Raw genomic sequence first — 24,054 nt, forward strand, 5'->3', positions numbered from 1 at the left:
CCCCTTCCCCAGCACCCCTGCTGTCTCCCCCTGCCTGGGGAGAGGCGGCTCCCCACGCCTCAGCTCAGGCCCCTTCTCTGCCTCAGAGTCTGGGGACCCTCCATGAGAAGTTTCCAGTTCAGAGAAGCAACATTTCCCTGATAAAGATGGGGCCCATTAGAATACAGACCCGAGACTGGCTGAGCTGCCGGAGTCGCCTCGCCATTGGTGGAAACCCTCTCGGGCCTCACATTGGCTTTTCCTAGACAAATTGCACTTTGAAAGATTGACTGTAAAATCAACCAGTGTGTGTGTGTGTGTGTGTGTGTGTGTGTATGTGACAGAGAGAGAGAGAGACAGAAAGAGAAAGAGTGAGCACTCAGGAACCTCTGTTCATTCCGAGAAGGTCTACCCACTCCTGGTTCAAGTGAGCATCTAGGAAAAAGTGGGTATCTGGGGGGCTGCCTCTGGGACAGCTGGAGGGCACAGCTCCTCCCCTGTGGTCTCGGGAGATGCTACCCTGAGGTGCCCAGGCCGCCTTCTGAGCAGATGCCCAGGCTTCTTGGGAGAGTGTACAGAGTGGACATGGAGGCTTGCCCCTCCTTCTCCGTGCTGGGATGGGTAAGTGGGGAGGCTGGGCTTTGGGGCCTGAGAGCCTGAGGTGGGAGCCTGCCAGGCAGGCTGGGCCGGGGGTGGGAGTGGGACCCCTCTGAGGGTTCTGGCTGGGTGCTCCCAGGCTCTGGCTCCGCCTCTGGCTCTCCCTGATCCCCTCTGTCCTCCCTTCCGCCTCCAAGGACTTATTTGTGCTTCTGCCATGTTCTGCCTGGCTTGGCACCTGGGTTGGATGGGTTGATGGCTTGAGATGGCCATTGATTCAGTGATGGGTGCCTGTGCCAGCTTTTGGTTGGTGCTCAGTAAATATTTGATGGGTGAGACGAGATTGAATCACAGGGCACCCATATGCCTTTTTTTTTTTTTTCCTAATAAATTTTTACAACATACAAGGCTCCACCAGGGTCGCTTTCTTGTTTTACAAATAGGGAAAACACAGTAAGTAACTTGAATCATTTCTGCATGAAACAGCATAGTTTCCTGCAGTTTATTTTTCTTTCTTTCTTTTTTTAATAATTAAATTTGTTTATTTTTAATCGATGGATAATAGCTCTACAGTATTGTGCTGCAGCGTTAGTCGCTTAGTCGTGTACAACTCTTTGTTACCCCATGGACTGTAGCCCATCAGGGTCCTCTGTCCATGGAATTCTCCAGGCAAGAATACTGGAGTGGGTTGCCATTTCCTTCTCCAGGGACAATATTGTGCTGGTTTTTGCCAAACGCCAACATCAGTCATAGGTATACCTACGTCCCTTCCCTCTTGAACCTCTCTTCCACTCTCTCCCCGTCTGTAGTTTCTTTTGAAATGCCCATCAGCATGTCACTGGTTTGGACATGCAACACGACAGGGAACATAGTGGCTGCCAGACAGATGGACTTGTGTCTCTTCTCTGCCTGGCAGTCCCAGAGCCCTTTCTTTCTGGCCCACGGTCGCCCTTTGCCAGGCAGAGACGAGCCTGCTCCTGGGTTTTCAGCAGGAGGCCCAGGGCCCAGGTTGTAAGAATGGCTCCCCTTTCACAGAGAGCCGGTTCTGCCCACACTTCTGTTATCTGCTCAGGCTAGAACTGGCTGTGACCCTGTCATGCAAGTGACTCAGGTTAAACACAAAAAAGACCTCACAAAGGCTGTGGACCTTGTTTTTCTGGAAGTTTGGATTAAACACAAGAGAAAAGGTTTTTTTATCCATCTGAATTGGCTGGGCTACAAAGCTGTCCATCACCACCCTTTGGGAAGCCATATTCCAGTTCCCCACGTGGCTGCCAGAACCCACCCTGGCAGTTGTGATTCTGAACCTGTGTCTTAAAATCCCTCTGGGTGATGGTGGTGCACAGCACGGTTGGCCGCTTGGCCTGGATACTGAGAGAGACGCTTCAGAATCAGGCTGAGGCTGGGGGCACTCCTAAGACCCTATGACTGTGACTTGGCTATATACCCTGCCTCCCGCCCCCACCAATGATGCAAACTTAGGAGGAGAAGCCAGAGTAAATAATTTCTTATTTCACGCCAAGGTCGACAAGGGCATTTGTGTTCAGTGATCCCAGGATGACAGACTGAAGAGACTTTACTACTTGCTTGATCCCTTCCCCCATTTGATGGATGAGAAAACTGAGGCCAGCTTGGTGGCTAGCCTTGCAGGAAGTGTTAGGAAATCAGAGCCATTTTGTTGGAAGTTCTTGAACTTTGGCACTGAGTGCAAGGATGAGGCACCTTCACAGGGAGCGCTGGGGGTCTCCCTGAAATGTATGCCTGCTGTGGGCTTACCCACCTACCTTGCTCTTTGTGGTTCCCTCTGCCCCCTCCACGGAGAAGGCAATGGCACCCCACTCCAGTACTCTTGCCTGGAAAATTCCATGGATGGAGGAGCCTGGTGGGCTGCAGTCCATGGGGTCACTAAGAGTTGGACACGACTGAGCGACTTCACTTTCACTTTTCACTTGCATGCATTGGAGAAGGAAATGGCAACCCACTCCAGTGTTCTTGCCTGGAGAATCCCAGGGACAGGGGAGCCTGCTGGGCTGCCGTCTATGGGGTCGTGCAGAGTCGGACATGACTGAAGCGACTTAGCAACAGCAGCAGCAGCTGCCCCCTCCAAACATCTTGGATTTGCCCCCATCACATGGTCCTTATGGGGTGGGACAGCAATGTGCTCTACCATCTGGGGGGTGAGGGGCCTGGTCAGAATGGGTGGTCCTGATTAAGGGGCTGCCCATGTTCCCAGAAGGTGGGCAGGTGGGGTGAAAGCCTTCCTGCAGACTGATCACCCCCAGGCTCCTCCAGCCCCGCTCCCCCCCACCCCCAACTCCCTAAAGATGAGCCGGAAGGAGAGAGGGCGCCTGTGCCATGAATCGATTTCTTTATTAATTTTGACATTTGTTCAGCTGGTGTAGGGAGAATGGTCTATACATCAGAGAAGGATGGGTAGGGGGGAAATTTCCTCCAGAGAACAGAGCCGTGTGGGAGAGTCAAGAAAAGAATCATTTTCATAACAATTTAAAAAAAATCAAGGTAATTTCAAAACTTCTAAAAAGCGTCTAAGGTGCAGACTGCAGCATTCTCTAGGCATCGTGTGGTGACCCCAAACCCCTCCCCTACAAGCTCCTACTAGCAGCGACGCGGCATGCCGCCGAGGGCCGGGGCCGGCGGGCCAAGCAGCCAAGCCAGACAGAGCGAGGGGCCAAAGCGCAGCCGGGGCCGGGGCTCTACGGGGGCTACCGGGTCGGGGCGCCGGGGCAAGGCGGGGCCGATGGCGGCGGGAGGCGGCCCTGCACCTGTCTTCCTTGGCCTTCAGCGAGTCCAGCCGGCCGGGGGCGCTGGAGGGGTGGGGGGCGCCGGGGCCGGGCGACGGATCAGGCTGGCGGCGGCGAGGATGCTCTGCGCGCCGCCCCGCGCGCTGGGGGGGCTCCCTCTCCCCGCGCGCCCCTTGGAGGCCAGGCCGACCCCGACCCCGCCTGGACCCACGGGAACACGTGTGCTCTGGGGCCGGCCGGGGCCGGGGGCGCTGGGGGGTGGGGGTCGCGCTCTGCCGTCGAGGGAGCTTCTGTGCTACTTGGAAGGTTCGGATGTGTTCGGAGGACACCTCGGCAGAGCGGCGGGGAGGACGGGGGCCGGACATCCACACACAGTGTGGCCCTTGGGCGGGCGAGAAGAGCCTGCAGTCTCTCTCCGGGCCTGGAGGGCGCCGCGGGGCGGGCGCGTTGTGCTGATTCGGGCCTCCCTCTGCCGGGGGTCGGGGTGGGGGGCTCTGGTGTAACTTTAAGGCTCTTCCCTGATGGCACCGAGGCGAGGAACTTCGTCTCCTTCCTGCCCTGACGGCGGGGGCGCCCTGGGCCAGGAGGGTCTCCTTCCTGGCTGGGGCCTCCAGGTGGTCAGCCATCTGTCCCCCTGTGCTCCGCCCGCGCCCCCTGCTCTGCCTCTCCAGGAGGCGGGGGGCGGGGGGCGGGGGGCGGGGGCGGGGGCACCTTGACTGCCCAGCCCAGGCCACCCCGCCCCGCCCCATCCCACAGGCTGCCTGGACTTACAGCACCAAGTTCGCTCCGGGAGACCTCAGGTGGCCTAAAAACTGGGCAGGTCCGTATTCGCTAGCCCTATGCCCTTCCTTCCTCTTTTACTGAAAGACAGGCTGTGGAGTTCCTTCTCCCGCAGCCTGGAGAAGTCCTCAGGAGCTGAGCTGTTTGTGAGTGCTCTGTACATACTGCTAAAGTGTTTCTATTGGTTTGCATAGTATTTATTGTTTTCATATACACAAGGCTTGATTACTGTACAGTTTACACTTTGAACACAGACTAGGATATAAGTGCTTGAAGGTATAGAAAACCTCTTCTCTATTGAACATGCTGGTGCAATCCTGGGACAGCCATCGGCCCTCCCCCAGCTGAGAGCAAAGACCCTTCGGGATGGGGCGCTGGCTCCCTTGGAGCCCTGCAGCTAAGCCTGGGGGGTCCTCGCCTCAGATTCTTAAGTCCCTGACACGAGGAACCCCCGAATGCATTCTGAAGGTAATGATTTTCCATTGGAAGATGATTAATACTGGCGAGGAGAGAGAGAGAGAGAGAGACAACATAAAAAAAATTCCAGTTTATCCACAGGAGAGTCTATACAGCCTCGGACATCACAGTAAAATCTGTGTGTATACTGAGCAGAGGGGAGAGGTGTACATGTGCGGGCGTGTATGTGTTTCCTGATGCCATGTAGCACATTCTGGAAGGTTCTGGAAGGTTCGGTCCACGGGCAAGGATGGTCACACATGGAGCATGGAGGTGTGTGGGTGCGGAAGGCTGGCAGATGAGGGCAAGGGATTAATGGTGTGGAACTGATTTCATGTCTAGTTTTCTTTTTTTTCCCTTTTCAGGAAGCTCATTTTTCCCCCCCTTTCCAGGAAGCTCACATGGATTTCCTACAGAATGAGGTTGGGGGGAAAAAAAAAAGTACCCTGTAACAAGCCAAAATTGAAATGATTTAAAAAATATCTCATCCCAGCCACAAAAGAGCCCTTGTGTTGCTGTTGCCTTGGCGCTCTCCTGCGCGCGTTTTGCGTCCCTCTCTCTCTCTGCACACCCCCTCTGGCTGCTTCCGTCCACATTCCCCACAGAGATCCACCGTGGCTAGAGGCAGGATTGAAGACTGTAGGTCATGCGTCTACAGTCATTCATGCGAATAGGTGACTAAAGGAAGTCCCTTACAGAGGTCATGCCGTCAGCCTCCAGGGACGCGTGCGCGGGGCCTCCGGGCCAGCTCTCCTCCTGGGTGCGTGGCAGAGTATGTGAAGTTCAAGGGTTGGGTGTCGAGGTGTGATCCTGGGGGACACACAGAGAGAAGGAGTCACTTAGAAGAGGTGCAACCCCAGCAAAAAAAAAAAAAAAAAACCACCATCCTGAGCTTTTGCGCTGGTGGCCCCCAGGCAGGAGTGAATCAGAAAAAGCGGCCTCCCCAAGCAAGGCAGGAGCTGAAAGGTGCTGAACCCCGCAAGGACCTTCCTGAAAGTCCCGACAGGCCGACTCCCGGACCCAGAGGCTGCCACTAGCTCCATGCCCTCGGATGAGTTCCCTGGATGGCATGGTCACCTGGGGAGAGGCCCCCCGTGTACCCAGCCCCCAGGAGAGGGGCCGGGCTAGGTGGCACCGCCCCAGCTCGTTCAGTTCAGTCCAGCCAACAGGCACAGGTGTCTCCTGTGTGCCAGCCTGCACGGAGTGGGCATGGCCTTGGGAGCTCATGGCCTCAAGGGACCTCAGTGCCACTTCGGTTCTGTCCATGACTCTTACTATCAGCAGCCTCTGGCTCCTCTCCCCGTGTCTTGTAGATGGACAGCCTCGACTGGGGCCAAGAGGTCTTTGAAAACCAGAGGCTTTCTCCCCAGGAGACGAGGTGTATCAGGCTGGAAGACGGCAGCTGTGCCAGCCGAGTGAAGTTGAACTCTGCAGCCTACAAGTCACAGCCACATGGCATGCCTGCCACCCCATGGGGCCACGTCTTCCAGCCTGGGGGGGTGGGTAAAACTCCAAGTTTGCAAGATCGGCCACCTGGGGTTCTATCTGTAGGAATTTAACATGAAGAAGAGCTGACAGCCTCCTAAGCGGGGCCAGAAGTGATACAGAAAGGCAGAAACTCATCTGAGGCACAGCTGTCTCCAGGCAGGGAGCTCGTCGTGGGTCCTACAGGAGCCAGGGTTGGGGAGGAGGCTGGAGGTGACCAAGGGGAACTCAGCCCCGAGTGGCTCCCCAGGGATGGAGAGCAGGCTTAAGCTCCTTGCCAGACCGAAAAGCCAGGCCTGCTGCTGCTATGGTGTGAGCAAGCTGTCGCCCTGGAAGGGACCCCTCCACCACGGCCCGTGTCCCTGTTAGTGAAGCCACCTCCTCGGAGTCCAAAACCCCATGCCCACTGCTGCCTGCTTTTGACCTCGGCTCCTCCATCAAGGACGCCATCCACCCTCCTCTCGGCTGAAGTTCGTCCCCTTGCCCTCCAGCCCTCTCCTCCAGGAAGCCCTCCCGAAAGCTCTAGCTCCCCTTCTCTCTCCCGTCTCGTGTCACTGCCTGGCATGTAACGAACAGTCAGGTTAAGAGCATGAACTCTGAAGCCAGGCTGCCTGCACTCAGCTCCTGTCTCTGCCAGTTTCCTGCTGCGTGGTCTCAGTCAAGTTACTTATGCTGTCGGGGACTCGGTTTCCCTTGCTGTAAAATGAGGCCACGAGGAGGATGCAGCTCGTTTGACTCTTGTGATGCTGGACAGCTAACCATCTAGGAAGCGCTCAGGACACTGAACGGTACTGGATGCCGCCATGGTCAGGATCCGGAAACGCTCCGTCCTGTCTGTCCTGTCTCTCGTCTGCTGACCTCCCTGGCTGGAGTATCAACACTCTGAGGGCAGTAGCCAGCCTTTACTCTTCCTGTGGGGGGCACTTCCCAGGTGGTGCCAGTGGTAAAGAACCCGCCTCCCAATGCAGGAGATGTAAGAGACTTGGGTTCGATCCCTGGGTCAGGGAGACCCCCTGGAGGAGGGCATGGCAACCCACTCCAGTGTTCATGCCTGGAGAATCCCATGGACAGAGGAGCCTGGCAGGCTACAGTCCGTGGGGTTGCAAAGAGTCGGACACGACTGAGGCGACTGAGTGTGCACGTACATACCCTTCCCGTGGGCTCCAGAGTGCCTACCCTAGTGCTGTGCCCGTAAGAGCCCTTACAGAGTCCTGAGCCTGGGGAAGACAAGCTGGGATCTTCCTCCCGCTCTTCGGCCCTGACACAGAGCAGAGGAGAAGGTTCAACGCGGAGAGGGATGATTCTGGGGTAATCGCTCTTCCTGTCTCTGGGTGAGCTCAGCTCCAGGAGGCATTGGGACCAGCCGGCAGCGGCAGGGGTGGCCAGGGAGTGTGGACCTCCGGTCGCCACTGCCCTGGGTGCCCCTCCAGAAAGGTCTCCCCCAAAACGCTAAGACAACAGCCTCCTGCAGCTCCCAGTGGCTGGGCAGGTCAGGCTTTCCCTCATGTCATTTCTCTCTGTATGCCACTGGCCCCCACCCCTGCCAGCGTCTGGGGGTATCTCCTCTCTCCTGCAGCCCCAGGCTCCACACCTGCGGAGGCTGGGGGTGAGAGTGGACTGTCACTTAAAAGAGGAAAGTAAGCAAAATATGACCTCAGCCCTCCTTGTCTCCTCCTACGGAGACTGTGCTGTGCTAAGATGCTTTAGTCGTGTCCGACTCTTTGCGACCCCATGGACTATAGCCCGCCAGGCTCCTCTGTCCATGGGATTCTCCAGGCAAGAATACCGGAGTGGGTGGCCATTCCTTTATCCAGGGGATCTTCCCAACCCAGTGATTGAACCCGAGTCTCTTAGGTCTCCTGCACCAGCAGGTGGGTTCTTTATAGGTTAACTTTCACTTATTAAAATACCCTGGGCTTCCCTGGTGGCTCAGACAGTAAAGAATCTGCCTGCAATACAGGAGCCCTGGGTTCGATCCCATGGTCGAGAAGATCCCCTAGAGAAGGAAATGGCAACCCTCTCTAGTATTCTTGCCTGGGAAATCCCATGGACAGAGGGGCGTGGTGCAAGGTAGCAAAGAGTCAGACACAACTGAAGCGGCTAACTGTTACTTATTTACTATTAAAATACTCTCTTTCCTCAGAGCTAACACAAGGCTTTGCAACCACAGTGTCTGAATGGAAAGTGTCTCTTGAAAAAGGAAACAAAAAAAGCAACAGCTATCCCATGCGTGGCACTGCCCAGCACCCGGCTGGGCACCTCTAACCTAGAGGGCGCAGGCTGCCTGCTCCCTGCTCCCTGCTGTGCCCTGGCAGCGCTGACACCCTGATTCTTGGACCTAGAGCAAAACCCAGCAGCTGCTTCTGCCTGCTGCACACTGACCAGGCTTGACTCGCAGCAATCATCTAGATGCTTCAATGCGACTAGAAGGCTCCCTCCTCCACCTGCCAGAACTCATGCGAAATCCTTCCCAGGGCAGGCGGGATAGGTGCAGACTTGAAGTGGGCACCGGGGTTTGGGGTGTTCTGCCCTCTGAGCTGTTCCCCTGCTTTGAACCAACTGTCACCATCTCATCTCAGCTCATTTTTAGGCATCAAGTCTACAACTGTGCCACAGGACCTCTAGGCAATTTGGGAAGAAAAACCAGAATGGGTCCTACTAACCCACTCTTCAGTCTGCGTCAAAATCCCTGGAGCTTGCCCCAGTCCTGAGCTCTAGGACCGGCTCAGTAGTGCTGGGCAGGGCCGGGAGTCTGCACTGTCACCAGGCGCCCGGATGAGGGCGACACAGGGGTGTGGGTGGCACTTTGAGAATCAGTGGACTGGGACTGGACAATTTAGAAAACCCTTTCCTGATCGTAAACCCATAGGTCACCATAACCACCCTACAAGGGAAGATGCTGGGGCACCTGAGGCTTGGAGAGGTCAGCTGACCTGCCTGGGTCACACTGCACATAAGACCTGCAGTTGGTTGAGTGCCAGGATACACCCTGTATTCTCCTTACTCCTCACAGTTGCCCTCATGGTTACCATGGTTATTTTTAAGCCTAGAAGGAAATGGCAACCCACTCCAGTATTCTTGCCTGGGAAATCCCATGGACAGAGAAGCCTGCTGGGCTATATAGTCCATGGGGTTGTAAAGAGTCAGACGCAACTTAGTGGCTAAACAACAACAGCACCGGAGTGACACGCATTCAGAGGGAGTAATTTCATCCTCCCCGTGGGAGACGGAAGCTTGAGGAGCAGGAGGAGCCAGACCTGGACCCTGGATCCCTGCCCAGCTTCCACTCTCTCTCAGTCAGTTCTCATTGTCTGCAGGGGGCATGTTCTCTCAAGTCGCCAGGACCCCTGAATTAGCCAGGCCTGGACCACTGCTCCCCAGCAAAGTGCTGCTCAGGGTTCCTGCCAGCCTCTGGTCACGACATGTTTTTCAACCTATGAACACACAAGCCTGTGTATTTCTGATCAAAGACAACATATTTAATGTACCACTGACCCTTGAACAATATGGGTTTGAACTGCATGGACCCACTTGTACATTGGCTTTCTTTTTCAATAAATATAGTACTTGCATTTTCATTTCACAAGATCTTTAAATGAACAAGTTCATATTGGATTACAGATCACAGCACGTAGAGTTGAAAGAACCAGGGTTTGAGCCCAGGATTCTATCCAGACTGTTCCAGCTTCCTGCCCTGGGGGTGAGTCATTCATCAAAGCCTTTGTTTTTTCAGGCAGACAGAGCAGTGCTGAGATTTTCAACTGCCTGGAGGGTCAGTGCCCTCTAAGTCCCAAGTTGTTCAAGGGTCAACTGGATATTGTTGCATTATTAATACTGAACTCGTGTCCTGCAGAGCTTTAACTCATGACTGAATGAAGCTCATCTAACACACAGATTTCCTCCACTCGGCCCATCACAGCCCTGCTGCTCTTAGCGACACTAGACAGGCAGGACCGTTTATAACAGTGAAATCACCCACCAACAGCACAAAGATGAAAAAAAAATTTAAAAAGGTGACACAAAATAGACACCAAAAGGATACTGGATCTGAGTGTGATCTGAAAGAGGGACAGAGAGACGGTCACCTTGTTTGACCTCCGCTGGGAACAGGCCCGCAGGGGACTCAGTGCTTCACCCCCCTGCACATCCCTGAAAGGCCCTGGGAGGGAAGCGCTGGGCATGCTGGGTTTCGGGGTTACAATGAACTGTAGCTAGTAGGCAACTGTGCAAGTTAGCAATTATTTGGAATCCGTGAACCCCGGGGGCCTGTGCAAGCTTGCAAGTGGCAGGTAGCAAAGCATGAAGGACTTAGAGCCCTCACCCCCTTCCCCATCTTGTCTGCAGTCTGTCTTGCTCAGGGGGTAGAGCATTGCAGGCTGTCCCCTGGGTTCTTGGGACCAGACAGGAGCCTCCTCCACGCTGGCCCCGGCACTGCACACTTTCCTGGCCTCTTCCTGGCAGAAGCCTCAGCCCTTGGCAGTAGCCTGGCCGCTCCGCACCCCGCCACCCACGCCCGATGGTCTTGGACCTGCATCTCCTGTGTGTGTGTGTGTGTGTGTGTGTGTGTGTGTGTGGCGGGGTTCAGCCACTTTGCAGATCTACAGAAAAAAATTTCCAAAATGTCTAGGTTCCGTCCTTCCCCTCGCCTGCGGTCTGGGCCACCTGTCTCCTGTTCAGGAACATCAGCAGAACCCGAGCCAAACGTTGCTGCCCTACGCAAAATAAGGCCCAGAGTGTCCTCTGCCTTCCGCTCTGCTTTCTCAAAGTATTTGGACCTCTAGATTATTTCTAGGACTGACCACAGCTGATGCTCTAAACCAGCAGCCCGCTGGGACCCTGGCAGTGTAGGGGTTAACGCGGTGACCTCCTTAAGCTGCTGAGAAGTCAGGTCTAATTTTATCCTATGACTGGATGGGCCAGACTCCCCGCCCCTGCTCCCCAAGTGCTGAGGGAAGCCCAGAGTCAGCACTTCTGGGGGCTCGGGAGACAGCAGCCCTGCGTTTTTTTTTTTTGCCGAGTGCAGAAAGCGAGCCTGCTGGCCGCGGGCCCAGAGCCAGGCCCTGGGGGTGTAAGTGACAACAACCCTGTGCGCGCGGGCGCCGGGGCCACGTGCTTCCTGCTTCCGGCCGACTCCCACCCCGACGCGCCCGGTACTGAGCTGACCCGAGCTGGGCACAGCGAAGGGCCTCGGGGCAGCTCAGTACAGGACCCGTCAGGGAGGACGCAGGTCCAAGCTGGCCTTGAAGCCCCCGGCCCAGCACTGCTCAGCCCACTGGAGAGCCTTCGCCTGGTCCTCACGGCCTCCTTTCCTCCCGCACTTCACATCACGCCCAGGCACCGCCCGCCCCCAGCCTCTGTCACCCCTACAGCCTCCTGTTGTTAACTTTGCCTCTTCCTAGAAAGCCAGGGAGTCACATACTTCAGGAAACACCAAGGAGGATGGAAGCCTTGGATTCCAGGTTCAAGGCACAGCTGGGTTCCAGGCCTCGCCCTGATCTTCCTGGGCACGTGCACGAAACCTCACAGCTAGCGGACCCCACTGCGCCCTCCGAGGCCCTGCCCCCCGCCCACCCCAGGCTCCCTTGATGGGCTGGGCTTCCAGGATAACAATCCTACGGAGATGCCCCCAGTGCTCCTCACTCAGGGAAGCTCGTGTCCTGTGTCTGTTTTTGCACTCCCGAGGAACCGGTCAGCAGAGGCTGTGACAGTTCTCTCAAAGAGGAAACGGCTCAGAGGGCACCGTTAGTAAGCGGGAGTCTGAGCTTGGAGACCACAGCGATGCCTGGTCCTCCCACTTCATGCTGGGAGAGGCGGGAGTTGTCCGAAGGATAGGGATGCGAAATGAGCGGCTGTGGCGGAGGTTGGGGGTGGGGGCGGCGGGATACCGGGCCATGCAGACAAGACTAATGTCCGTGTTACCTCCAAAGAGGCCATTCCACAAGAGGGGCTGGAGATCACTGCTTCCCCCTTTTGAGGCTGGCCCGCTTCACTATCTGAGCCCCCTTCCTGCCCTCTATCAGGTCCGGCTGCAGGCCACTTCCTCTCAGCTCCACCTGGAGACAGCAGTTCAGACAGAAGGCAGGACAGATCACACAGAGAGATGGCAGGAAGGCCAGAGAGGACAGGCACCCTACGGAGGCGGCGGGAGCGGGGCCACCAGCGCCAGGAGGCTCGAGGAGGAGCCGGCAGACAGGTGAGAGGAGAGCCCCAGGCGGGCTGGCGCAGGGGGCAGCGGAGGTCACGGGCCGGGCCCTCTGAAGGATGAGGGCCTGGGAGGCCGCGGGCCCAGCAGTACCTTGGCGTGAGTCATAAAGGAATCAATGTCCGCCTCCATCTCACTAGGGTCCTCCAGGGGCCCCTTGGAAATCACCTCCTCAAGCTCCTGGGTGTCATCGGCTCCGGACGGGTCTATCTGGCGAACGACTTTGCGAACGATCTGGAAAAGTGAGAGGGAGGGTAGGAGGGGGCTTGGGGAAGCCGTCGAGGAAGAGTTTGAAAGGGGGCAGGTCCCAGAGGGTGGTGCAGTGGGTGCGGGCTATGGCCCCAGGTGCCCTTCCCTGTGGTCTAGGTCAGGGGCGGCCTCTGATCCCCATGGTTGGATGGGGAGCCCGCACTGGGCAGTCTCAGAAGGCCTGGAATTTGTGGGGGTCTCAGTGGGGCTCAGGGACAAGTGGGTCTGACGCTGTGACTTCCATCTCTAGCCCATGGGGTCCATTCTGCCTGCAGGTGTGTGACGGACGTTTACACTGTCTTCCCTGCACAACGGTGAGCCCCTGACGGGGAGGGCGTGTCTGTCCCTTCGACTGTCTGTTCCCTAGTCACACATCTGAACATGCCAATGACTGTCTGCTCTGCACTGACCGTGTGCAAGGAGTGGGAAGGTGAGAACATGCACAAGCGTGAAGCTTCTCATGTGAAAGGAAAGACCGGGCCCTGCTCCAAGCGAGCGTGTGCACTGGAGCCACACCGCTCAGCCTCAGCCAGCACAGCCCTTGTCCGGCAGAATCACGGCTCCTGGTGTAAACTTGCGGCCAACCCCATGCGTTCTCACATCCTTTTTATCTCAGGAAGCCCCATGGGGACCCCCACACTGCTGTGACACAGCTGTTTTCAGGGCCAGGCGTCACAGGACTAGGTTTGGGCTGTATCCACAGGGCCCCGTCCTTCTGGAACACAGCCGCCCCAGCTGAGCTCAGGCTGTATCAGGCAAAGTAAGGACCGCCACGTCTGGAACTGCAGCAGGTACCCGAACCGTCCCATCTGAGCCGGGCTTACCCTGCTGTTAGGGTAGTAAGAAGCTGAGGGTGAGCTCAAAGCCCTCTGCCCAGCTCAGGGGGGACTCTGCACCCACCTTCTTGGTGATGACGTTGCCCTGCTCATCTGTGAAATGCTCCTCTGTCACCTGCTCCCCTGGAATATTCTGAAGCTCATTCCCCTGGAATCAGAGGAAGGTAGAAAACTCGAGATGGATAAGGGGGGATGAGATGGAAAGAAAGGGGAAGTGAAAGTCGCTCTGTCGCATCCAAGTCTTTGCGGCCCCGTAGACTATTCAGTCCATGGAGTTCTCCAGGCCATACTGGAGTGGGTAACCGTTCCCTTCTCCAGGGGATCTTCCTAACCCAGGGATCGAACCTGGGTCTCCCGCATTGCGGGCAGAGTCTTTACCAGCTGAGCCACACAAGAGAAGCCCAAGAATGCTGGAGTGGGTAGCCTATCCCTTCTCCAGCAGATCTTCCCGACCCAGGAATTGAACATGGGTCTCCCGCATTGTAGGCGGATTCTTTACCCACTGAGCCATCAGGGAAGCCCAATAAGGAAATAAGTTAGCAGTAGCAGCAGCAGCCAGAGTCTGATGAGACCCCACCCTGGCAGGAAACCGCAACTCAGCAAGAAGTGAGTTGGACTGACTTCCAGTGGCTGCTCCAAGTTGAGGCCGGGGGTGGGGGGGCGGGCACCCCTGGGGACCCTGGGCCTGAGGTCGGGAGGGGAGCCCAGGCTCACGGGAGCGCTGAGTGACGGATCCCTGCCATCATGCCCCGGAATGGGGAAAACAGGGGCGGCGATGATGCAGGTTGACGGAGGAGCTCCCGGGAGAGGGAGGGAGCGCCTGGCGTCTACTCCTACGGCACTTTAAGGGGAAGAACACCCCAGCCACAGACACTCACACCCCGAGGTGGGGTCTTTCTGCCTCCCTGAGCTGGTTGTGGACAGAAGCAGAAGGAGGGCCAGCCTCCTGAGTCCCAGAGCGGATCCTTCTCAGCCATCGTGAGGGACGAGAGGTGGGGAGGGCGGGAAAGTGCCGCCCAGCTCCGGCCTGCACATCCCCAGCGCCTCCCAGCCAGGCCGCCTGACCTCTCTTCCTGCGGGGCAACCGGACTGGTGCTCCCCGCGCCCCCCCTACCCCAGGTTACCTTCAGGAGGACCCGGCGCCGGACCACCCTGGTGGAGATGGTCTCCTCATCGTCACTCAGCCCCTCACTCTCCCCCAGCTCCTTGTCCAGCTCCTGGTGGACGTGCTTGAGCATGAAGCCCAGGGAGCCCCGGACGATGTGCGCCACGTTCTGGCAGCTGACCAGGAAGAAGCCCAGCAGCACCAGGGTGACCAGGAGCTGGGTGACGAAGGTCCACATCCTTGACTGCTCACCAGCCCAGGCCTCCAGGGCCTGCGGAGCCAGGGCGGTGGGGCCAGCCGCTCATTCTCCCCGGGGACTCCGGAGGCCCCCCAGGACCCGCTCCATTCTCCCCGGTGCACGGGAGGCGGCAGGGCCCCCACAGTGGAACTGCCGCGCAAGTGCCTGCCCGGCTGAGCGCCCGCCTCTGCCCCCGGCCTGGCTGACGTCAGGCCCCAGTAATTCTAGCTCCTGAGCCAGCTGCCCCGGGCTGTCCAGCAGGGCCAGAGGGAAGCCGGCAGGTGTGTGCGTCCCGGGCACCGGACGTGCGTGTTAAAGGGCGTTTTGAACAACGCTGCCCCCACCCCCACCACCGAGAGCCCGCCCCTGTGCTAGCCAGAGGCAGCTTTAGCTGTGCCCAGGAAAAGGGTCCCATTTAGGACTCGGGAAAAAAATCAGACGTCTGCAGAACGCGGTTCCTGGTGTGTGTCCTAGGCGGCTACCACCAGGACCACGGGGATGTCCACTGGCTTGCTCGTGGGGTGGAGCCAGCTAACACCCTGGAGGGTGCAGGGTTTGTTTCAAAAATAGCACCCCCCCAGGGTGAGTGGTCAGCCCTAGGAGCGCAGGCGTCCAGCACTGGTGGCGGGGGCCTTGGGAGCCCATGTGATTTCATGAGCCCCGCGGCCCTCGGTGGCCCCCCTGCCCTGCCTTAGGCAGCACAGCCATCCTAAATGCAAGTGAGTCCCAGTGTGTCTATTTAGGGCCTCTCCTTCATGGCTCTTCCCCAGGCGGGGCTGGCAGCGCCAGGGCCAGGAACCAGGCGCCTGCAACTCGCCTCTGCAGGCCTGGCTCCGCAAGGCAGCCCAGCAGCTGAGGCTCGAAGGAGTCCCGTTTCCAGGACAGGGCTGCTCCTCTCTGGGCAGCAGCGGGCATGGCAGGAAGAACCAGAATCAGGACTGGCACCCTGACCCTGCGGAGGTCTCGCAGGGTGGCTGGAGGCCTAGCGGGGTGGCTAGGAGTTGCGGGGGGGCGCTCCTCCGGGCCTCGGTTTCTACAGCCGTCAAGACGAGGGGTGGGTTGTGAGCCCACCCACCGCTAGGGACTGTGACGGCCCTCACCCCACGCAGCCCACTGCCCAGGCGGGGCTCTGCATGCCCTTTCACACATCAACTCGGTTACATTAACACCGTCGTGTCTCTGGTGTCCCCACATCACGCAAGGGCAGCGGAGGCACAGAGAGGTTAATGACTTGTCTCATCGCAACACAGGAGTGCCAGGGATGCAGACACAGCACATGTAGGGGGCCCCGGAGCCCTGGGTCCAAGCCTGGGCCAGGAGCCCAAGGTCAGATGCTGCCTACCGGGCCGAAGAGAGGGGCTGGCTGCCTTCCAGGCTAAGGTCCCTAGTTACAGTAACCACCACCCCCCAGCCCCCACTGAGCTTTGAGGCTCACTGAAATACCAGTCAACAGGTGCTCTGCACGCTGTCACCTTAAACAGGCCTCTCAATCATTCCCCGGGGCCCCAGGAGACCGTGAGGAGACAGTTCGCCCACCCTCCCATCCACCCTAGACGGGGACCTGGGACCGGGAGGGCTGGGACTCTCCCTACCCTGACACCGGGTCTCCTGGGGCTCAGTTTCCTTATCTGTAAACGAGGCAGCTGGGCATAATGACCCTGGAGGGTTTGCTTCTCCAGGATCCTGCCTTCTCTCCAGTCCTCCCCCTCCCCACAAAGCCGAGCCCAGACAGGCTCCTATGCGGTGTCGTCCCCAGGACTCGCGGTGCACAGACCTGGGTCTGGGGGGCACAGACCCAGGGTGGGGGGGTGGGCCTGGTGCTTTGGGACAAGTGTGCACGACCAGGAGTGGCAGAAATGGGTGCAGTCTGACCACCAAGAATGCCAGGGTGGCCTGGGGTTAAAAACGGGTGCAGCATCCCGGCCATCGGAGGCATGTCCTTGTCAGGGATGGCTTCTAAATAAAACCCTGTTTAATTCCTGGCACCTCTTGGCAGCCGGCAGCCCAGGCCATGGTGGAGCCCACCCGGTCCTGGGGTCCTCAGAGGTACCTGCAAGGCTCGGGCTGGGACAGGGGCGAGGGGAGAAGCTGGCAGTGAAGGGGAGGGCGGAAGAGGACACGTGCGCGTGGAAGACGAGGGACCAGGGAGATGCAGAGCACACGCTACGCATGTGCTAAAAGTATCGATACATGTTACAGAGCGGTGACTCCCGCTTCATACAAACACAAACTAAAACGATGTCAAGCACTTCCCTGGTGGCTCTGTGGATAAGAACGCAGTTGCCAGTGCAGGGGGCACGGGCTCGATCCCTGCTTCGGGAGGATTCCACGTGCCGCGGAGCAACTAAACCCAGGGCACCACAAAGACTGGGCCCGAGTTCCAGGGCCCGTGAGCGGCAACGACTGAAGCCCACACGCCTGGAGCCCGTGCTGAGCAACAAGAGACGCCACTGCAAGGAAGAGCGGCCCCCGCTCATCGCAGCCAGAGAAAAGTCCGTGCCAGCGAAGACCCAGCGCAGCCAGAAGTAAACAAATAAATACAATTATTTTAAAAAAATTATGTCAAGATCATAACGGGCTTCCCAAGTGGCACTAGTGGTAAAGAACCCGCCTGCCAATGCAGGAGACGTGAGAGAGGAGGGATGGATCCCTGGGCTGGGAAGATCCCCCGAAGGAGGGAACGGCAACCCACTCCAGTATTCTTGGGCTTCCCTGGTGGCTCAGACGGTAAAGAATCCACCTGCAATGCAGGAGACCTGGGCTCGATCCCTGGGTTGGGAAGATCCCCTGGAGGAGGGCATGGCAAATCACTCCAGTATTCTTGCCTGGAGAATCCCAGGGACACAGGAGCCTGGTAGGCTACAGTCCATGGGATTGAAAAGAGTCAGATATTACTGCAGCGACTGAGCATGCATGCAAGATCATAAGACATCTGGGATTAGTTTCAAGATAACGTCAGGGGGAAGTGTGTGCTGGAAGGTGATAGGCTATCCTACCCGGTTTTGTATCTATTTGTAATTTTTCACAATGCAAAAAGGTTTCAAAAAACACATTGAAACAGATGTCCAAGGAAATGGAGAGTCAAGACAAAACGGAATAAATAAAGTAAGTAGCGGGGACTGAAGGGAGGGTGGAGGCCACAGCCTGTGCAGGGGTCGCCCCCGCCCTCCACTGCCGTCCCAGCCTGTCCCCACAGGGGTCTACCCGCATGGGCACAGAGACCCCAGGGAACCCTGGCGACAATCCTTTCTCTACCCCATTTACACAAGGGGACCCAGGGGCCTGGAGGAGAGTAGCTGGTTATTGGCCCCAAAGACTGGGTAAGACCCAAATCAGCCAGCGGCCGGGCCTCTGGGTTCTAAGCCCTTCTTCCTAAAACATGACAGAAAAAGAAAACAAAACCAGCCCTCCAAAGACCCTGATGCTGGGAAAGATAGAAGGCAAGAGGAGAAGGGGGCGACAGAGGATGAGATGGTTGGATGGCATCACCGACTCAATGGACATGAGCTTGAGCAAGCTCTGAGGGAGATAGTGAAGGACAGGGAAGCCTGGCGTGCTGCAGTGCATGGGGTCACAAAGAGTCAGACACGATTGAGAGACTGAACAACAACTACAGAGCCCCCCTCTTATCCTGTGACCACCTTAGGCATATGAAGGGCGGCCGGCGGTGGGGAGCGGGAAAGGGGCACCATAGGTGTGCCTGGGAGTCTCTGGACCCCCATCAAGGAGAGCCCCTCCCTGCCCTCAGAGGGGTCACGGAGGCCGACAGATGGGCAGACAGAAAGAGAAGCCACCGCCCCAGGCTTTAAAGAGAAACCACTCACAGCGGGGGTCTGAGCGAGTAAGTGGATGCCGGGGACCCTGGTCCTCCCTGCCCGAGGGTGCCCACCTTTACCTGGAGGGAGACGGTGCTGCCAGCCTCCTGCGTCCACTCTTGGGGGCTGGGTGGTCTCTGCTCCCTGCCGACCTCAGACTGCTCAGCCGCAGGCCCGGGGCCCTCCTCGAGCTCTGGTGAGCCACCGACTGTTCTCTGGAATAAGTGTGGGCCCAGCGGGGCCTCCTCCAGCCGGGAGCCATGTGCAGCCTCTTGCAGGTAGGAGACGATAGAGCCTTCCGCATCCCAGTCGTGCACCCTGGCCCCCGGGAAGAGACCGAGGACACCCGTCACCCCCAGCTTCCTCTCTCGGGGGTCCTCCCTGTCTGGAGCCTGCCCTGCCCTCTGGAGGCTGGGAGGGCGTGAACCAGCACACAGCATCAGCCCCGTCCAGAGACGCGGACACCGGTGCCGCTGGGCCTGTCCTCTGAGTGGACGGCTCTGCTTCTGTGGCCCCGTGATGGTCTGGTCATCAGGGGTCCCCACACCCGCCGTCCAGCCCCCCATGGTGCTCCCATCCCACAGTCCTCACGGCGGGGCTCAGCAGGTGGGATGACCCCCCCGCCCCTCAAAGCAGGCTCTTCCACAGCCTCAGGAACACAAGTGCGGGCTCCTCCCTCCCTCGCCAGCCGTTCCTTCCCAGTGTCCTCTGTGTCTCCTCCTAACTTTCCCGGCGTCTGACCCTGGAAGGGCCCAGGCTCAGTTCTCAGACCTCTCTCCCTGTCTATATCCACTTCCCAGGTGAGGTCATTCAACCTGTGGCTTTAAGCCCACCGGTGGGTCCCCAGCAGCTCGTCCCTGAGCTGCAGGCCTGTGTGTCCAACGGCCTCCTTGACACCTGCCTGGAGGTCTCTGATGGGCATCTCGCGGGCTCAAGTCCTCACCGAGGGCATCCTCCCCAGCTGTCTCCCCACCCTGCAGCAGACGGCACCCTGGGTCCTGCAGGTGTCAGCTCAAGGACACCTGTGTCCTCTGGGACACCCCCTCTTTCTCTCAATCACTATATCTTATTTGCCAGCAAATCCTTGGGATTCCACTTCCAAAAATACATCCTGAGCATGACTACCCCTGGCCAACCATCTGGGTCCACGTCACTTTCCTGCACCTCATCTCCCTGCGTCTACCCCTGACCGCATCTGGCTGTGGCCCGATCACCTTGGATCTCTGCTCAGAACCCTCTGACGGTTCTCCATCCCACCCAAGAAGCACCACAGTCCTTCTAGGACCCCAAGGCCTGCCATGTCAGGCCCCACCACCTCCCTGATCATCCTGCTCCAGGTGCAGCCAGCTCCTCGCTGTCCCTGGAGTGCGGTGGGCATGCTCTGCTCTGAGGCCTTTGCACCAACAGGGCCTCTGAGGCACCTCTGCTCAGATGCTCACAGGGCTTGTCACCTGAATTCCTTTACGTCTTTCCTCCAAGTCACTCTCAGGTGCCCCTGGCCGCCTTCTCTGTAATTCCACCCTCCCCTTTTCCTGCTTTATTTTTTCTTTTCAGCACTTGGCACTAATGAGCATTTCTTTTTTAAAATTACTTTCCAATCCATTTACTTTATCTGTTTATTGTCAGTTTCCCCTCCCTAGAACACGGGCCCCCACCTCCAGGATCCAGTGCCCGATGATCTGAGATGGAGCTGATGTAATCAGAATAGAAATAAAGGGCTCAATAAATGCAATGCACTTGAATTATCCCCAAACCATCCCCCCCGCCACCCCCACTTCATGGAAAAACTGTCTTCCACGAAATCGGTCCTTGGCTACCAAAAAAGATTGGGGACCGCTGCACAAGAACACAAATGTCTCGCGGGTGGCGACAGTGTTTTGCTTAAGGCCACAACACTGGCTTGGAGGCATTTGCACAGGGGCCTGGCACACAGCTGGCCTCAATACTCACTGTCGGGTGAATGAATGAAATCCATCTGTCCCCACGGGAGGGCTGGCCCAGGTCACAGAGCCCGCCAGTCATGCTCTGAGGCTTGGCCGCCAGGCCCCTGGTCCCTGTCTAGGGACGCTGCTGTCACAGCGGTGCAGTGGCCAGCACACACGGGCATCCAGTCCATGCTTGTTAAGCCAAGGGTCACTACAGGTGCTTGGGAGGCCCAGTTTCACTGTGGATCCTCACCACTCAGCCTGCCCAATTTTCCTCAAGAATCAAAGGGTTCATCTGCGGCACTGAATGAATCCCGGCTATCCTGTCTCCTAAATGGCTTTGTTTTCCATCCTGCTGGGGGATGGGGCCACACTGAGCGGCTCCTCCCTGGGGAGGCGCCATCTGCCGGGGCTTCTGGGAGGGGGACACGGGTGGGAAGGGGACAGGGGAGCAGGTTTCCCACGGTCAGGCTGGACCTGAGCTCCACGGGGGTGGCCACGGCCTCCCGGGAGCACAGGAACCGTGTACTTTGGGGAAACTGAGGAGCAAAGCAACAGGGAGGACAGGGCCTCGGCCACGCCCTTCCTGGGCCAGCCCCAGAGGCCACGGTGATACCTGTCACTCGTCTGTCTGTCTCGCTCTCGCCCCAAGACCCCTCTGCACTTAGCCCAAGCGCCAGGGTGCAGTGGGCTGTCCACCGCATGGACGTGGCCTGGACACTCTGTGTCCACCGAGGCGCACGAGGCCCTTCCACCTGCACTGCCAGCCTGGCCGGGTCCCAGGCCTTCTCATGGCGGGAAGCGTGGCCAGGAGCTACCCAGGAGAGGAACCATCTTCAACAGCTGAAGCTCTGTCCCGCCCAGATAAGCCCAATTGGCCTCACTCCTCCGGACAGGCGTAACTAGAAAGGGCAGCCTTATCAGTTCCGTCACATGCAGGCCCTGTGACTGCCCATCCACTTGCCTGGGCCCTGGAGCTTCTAGGTTTCCAATTATGGTTTGCTTTCAACAATCGACACAGCAGTGACCAGGCCCAGGGCCCCCGGCTCTGCTGTACTGCCAGGGCCGTGGCTTGTCCCAGCCTGACAATCGCTCTCCCCATCCCAACACCCCCAGCCTCTCTCCTGGGGGCTGCACAGGAGTTGGAGGTGGGGCGGGGAAGGACTGGCCTTTGCAGACGCAGCTCCACTCTTTATCACAACACAGAGGCCTGCGTGCTGGCTGGGAGGTGCAGGGGCAAGCTGGCACCTTACTGAATTATTTCCTCCAGGGCGTTTGGCACACAAGGTTTGGGGGGCAGCAGCATATAAAAGTTCCCCCTTACTCGCTGCTAGGCACAGGACCCCCCGGAAGCCCGGGATGGCAAAAGGCACCCCGCCCGGCAGCCCAGCCCTTGCCCTTACCTGTCCTGGCTCGAGTCCATCGCCCAACTCACGGTGGGGGTTTCTGAGACTCGGGCGTGTACCCTCTGCTGGCCTGAAACAAGAGACACTTCACGCTCTGAGTCCTGCCCTGCACCTGTTGAGTCCTCCTGCCTCTCATGACCTGGCAGCTTCTCTTCTGACCTCTGACCTTCCTCCTGGTCAAGCAAATCGATAAGGCCATTTGTGGCATCTGAATCCACCGTGTCGTCCTCCACGAGGTCCAGAGAGCCCAGCGTGGGGCCCTGGGGTCCCTCGGAGAGCGCCCCCTCCAGCTTCCACTCGTGCCCGGTGGCGTCCGAGTCCTCGGCCTTGCTGCACTCCAGAGAGGAGTCCTCAGCAGTGACCAGTGAGGGCGTGAGGCCCGCGGACCACACCTGCATGTCAGACATCTCCAGCAGGGCGTCATGCTCCGTGCCCGCCAAGGGGATGGCGTCTAGGACGGCCACCTCGTTCCAGTACTGGTCTGCGCGCAGCGGAGAGGGGAGCGCGTAGTGCAGGGAGGCGGGGGACAGCAGCTCGTCCTGCAGCGAGGAGTAACCTGGATGGGCAGACAGAGGAGACGTGCTCCAGCGGCGCCCTACGTCATGCGTGCGCACGTGCAGGGCCACACACTCGAGCGCACAGGCTTGGCCACGATCGGGCATGCACATTCCGGGGCGGGACTGCCCAAGCCTTGCGGCTGCTGCCCAGGCACGTGGGCAAGATGACAAGGCTCTGGGGCGCGGGGCGCGGGGCAAGCCGGGGGTGGGGGCTGGACGCCAAGAGAAGAGAATGGAACCCTTGCTCTTCCGAGTCCAGAGCAGGGATCAAGACGCCTTGATCCAAAGGCTTGCGCCCGAGCCTTCCGACAGCCGCGTGGAAGGAGGGGCTGCTCTCTTGTTGCGCCCTGGTCCCCTGGGCACAGCTCTGGGCGGGGGGTGCTCTGTTAGGGAGGCACCTCCAAGGGAGGGGGGCAACCCCAGAGCCACTGTGGGTGACTGTGCCCTTGCTGGGGGTAGGGGGTGGGGGTCTGGCGAGCACAAAGAGCATCCGCAGACCTCGGCGCGGTGGTTAAACGGGAAACCCCGAGGAGGTTTGGGATGGGGTCAGCCGTCTACAAGCAGCGGCGTATGGATTCCAGGAACTGGGAAGGGTCTAAAGTGGCACCGAGGTTGGGGGGGGGGGTGCTGGGCGGTACTCCAGGGTTAACAGCGGGAGGCCGGGTCAGAGGGCCCACGAGGTGCCAGGCACATCACCGCTCCCTCGCAAGTCTGCCTGGTCCAGCGGGGTCAGCCGTGAGCCCGTGGGCAGGGAGCCGGAGGGCCTGGGCCCCTGACATGCCGCCTGGTCTCACGCCTATTCCCTGGGGATATGCCAGGACCCCGACCCCGGACAGTTTCCTGACTGGGTCTGGTGTGGAGATGTCAGGATACTGTGGGGGCGCAGGCATGAGTGTGAGATCGGTGTGTGTGTTAGGAGCCTAAGCCCCTTCTAACTGCGGTGAGGGAGGGGATCGCTGCCCTTGCTTTGGAGCCGGTGCTGATCCACAGGCAGGGGAAGGGCTAGAAGCCAAAATTCTCCACTGGGTCCAGGTAGTCTGGGGCCCCGGGAGTACGCCTGCGCCCACAACCTCTGAAGATCCAGCAGAGCCCAAAGGGACCTGCGGCGTGGGTGGGGCTGCCCTGCAGGGCCTCCAGGGGCCCTTCCAGCAGCCCAGAGAAGCCCCTAACACAGTGTCCACACTCTCCATCCCACCACTCGGACGTCACTCGGCCCCCTCTGCTGCATCCAGGCTTTCAGCCCCTCTCCTGGCCAGACCGGCCCACCTCACGCCCAGCTGGGCCTCAGCTCCTGCCCTCCAGCTGCTAGACTTCTGACAGAGCTCAGCTGTCCTCATTCACTCACTTCTCCCACCAAAAAATACTGAGGTCTGCTTCCATGGCAGGCCCCATACATGCTAAAGGGTTGGGGACTATAAACACACAGGCGTGCGCACACACACACACACACACACACACAGGGGCAGGTTCTCTTCGTCCTCTTTCTTTCACGACGTTTTCCCAATGACTCCAGCTCACCTGGATCCTCCATCTCTGAACCTACCCCACGATCTCCCCAGCTGGTTCCCCGGACTGTCCACTCCAAGGACAAGAAGCCTGTCCCCGTGCGGAGCCTTCAGAATCAGGAGGGACACGGGAACCAGGATGGATGACCTGGCCCGT

At 58.6% G+C, this 24,054-nt stretch overlaps 1 protein-coding gene across 11 annotated transcripts in view; it reads right to left on the minus strand.

The window, feature by feature from the left end:
• Positions 1 to 2,922: 2,922 nt before the first annotated feature.
• ANK1 (ankyrin 1) overlaps positions 2,923 to 24,054 on the minus strand; it is a 242,942-nt gene continuing 221,810 nt past the window's right edge. For 4 of the 11 annotated variants that reach the window (XM_070781476.1, XM_070781479.1, XM_070781475.1 and 1 more), the window contains 6 exons: positions 21,833 to 22,391; positions 18,585 to 18,822; positions 13,411 to 13,494; positions 12,355 to 12,495; positions 11,979 to 12,112; positions 2,923 to 5,384 (listed from right to left, as the gene is read on the minus strand). In XM_070781476.1, the coding sequence (XP_070637577.1) occupies positions 12,014 to 12,112; positions 12,355 to 12,495; positions 13,411 to 13,494; positions 18,585 to 18,822; positions 21,833 to 22,391 (1,121 nt within the window). In that variant the 3' untranslated portion in view covers positions 2,923 to 5,384; positions 11,979 to 12,013. Of the gene's footprint in view, positions 5,385 to 11,978; positions 12,113 to 12,354; positions 12,496 to 13,410; positions 13,495 to 14,470; positions 14,925 to 18,584; positions 18,823 to 21,832; positions 22,392 to 24,054 lie in introns of those variants that run through there. The other 7 variants (XM_070781480.1, XM_019953405.2, XM_019953404.2 and 4 more) reach the window with 6 other exon arrangements.

The sequence above is a fragment of the Bos indicus genome, chromosome 27 (genome assembly GCF_029378745.1).
Source record: "Bos indicus isolate NIAB-ARS_2022 breed Sahiwal x Tharparkar chromosome 27, NIAB-ARS_B.indTharparkar_mat_pri_1.0, whole genome shotgun sequence".
Classification (NCBI taxonomy): Eukaryota; Metazoa; Chordata; class Mammalia; order Artiodactyla; family Bovidae; genus Bos; species Bos indicus.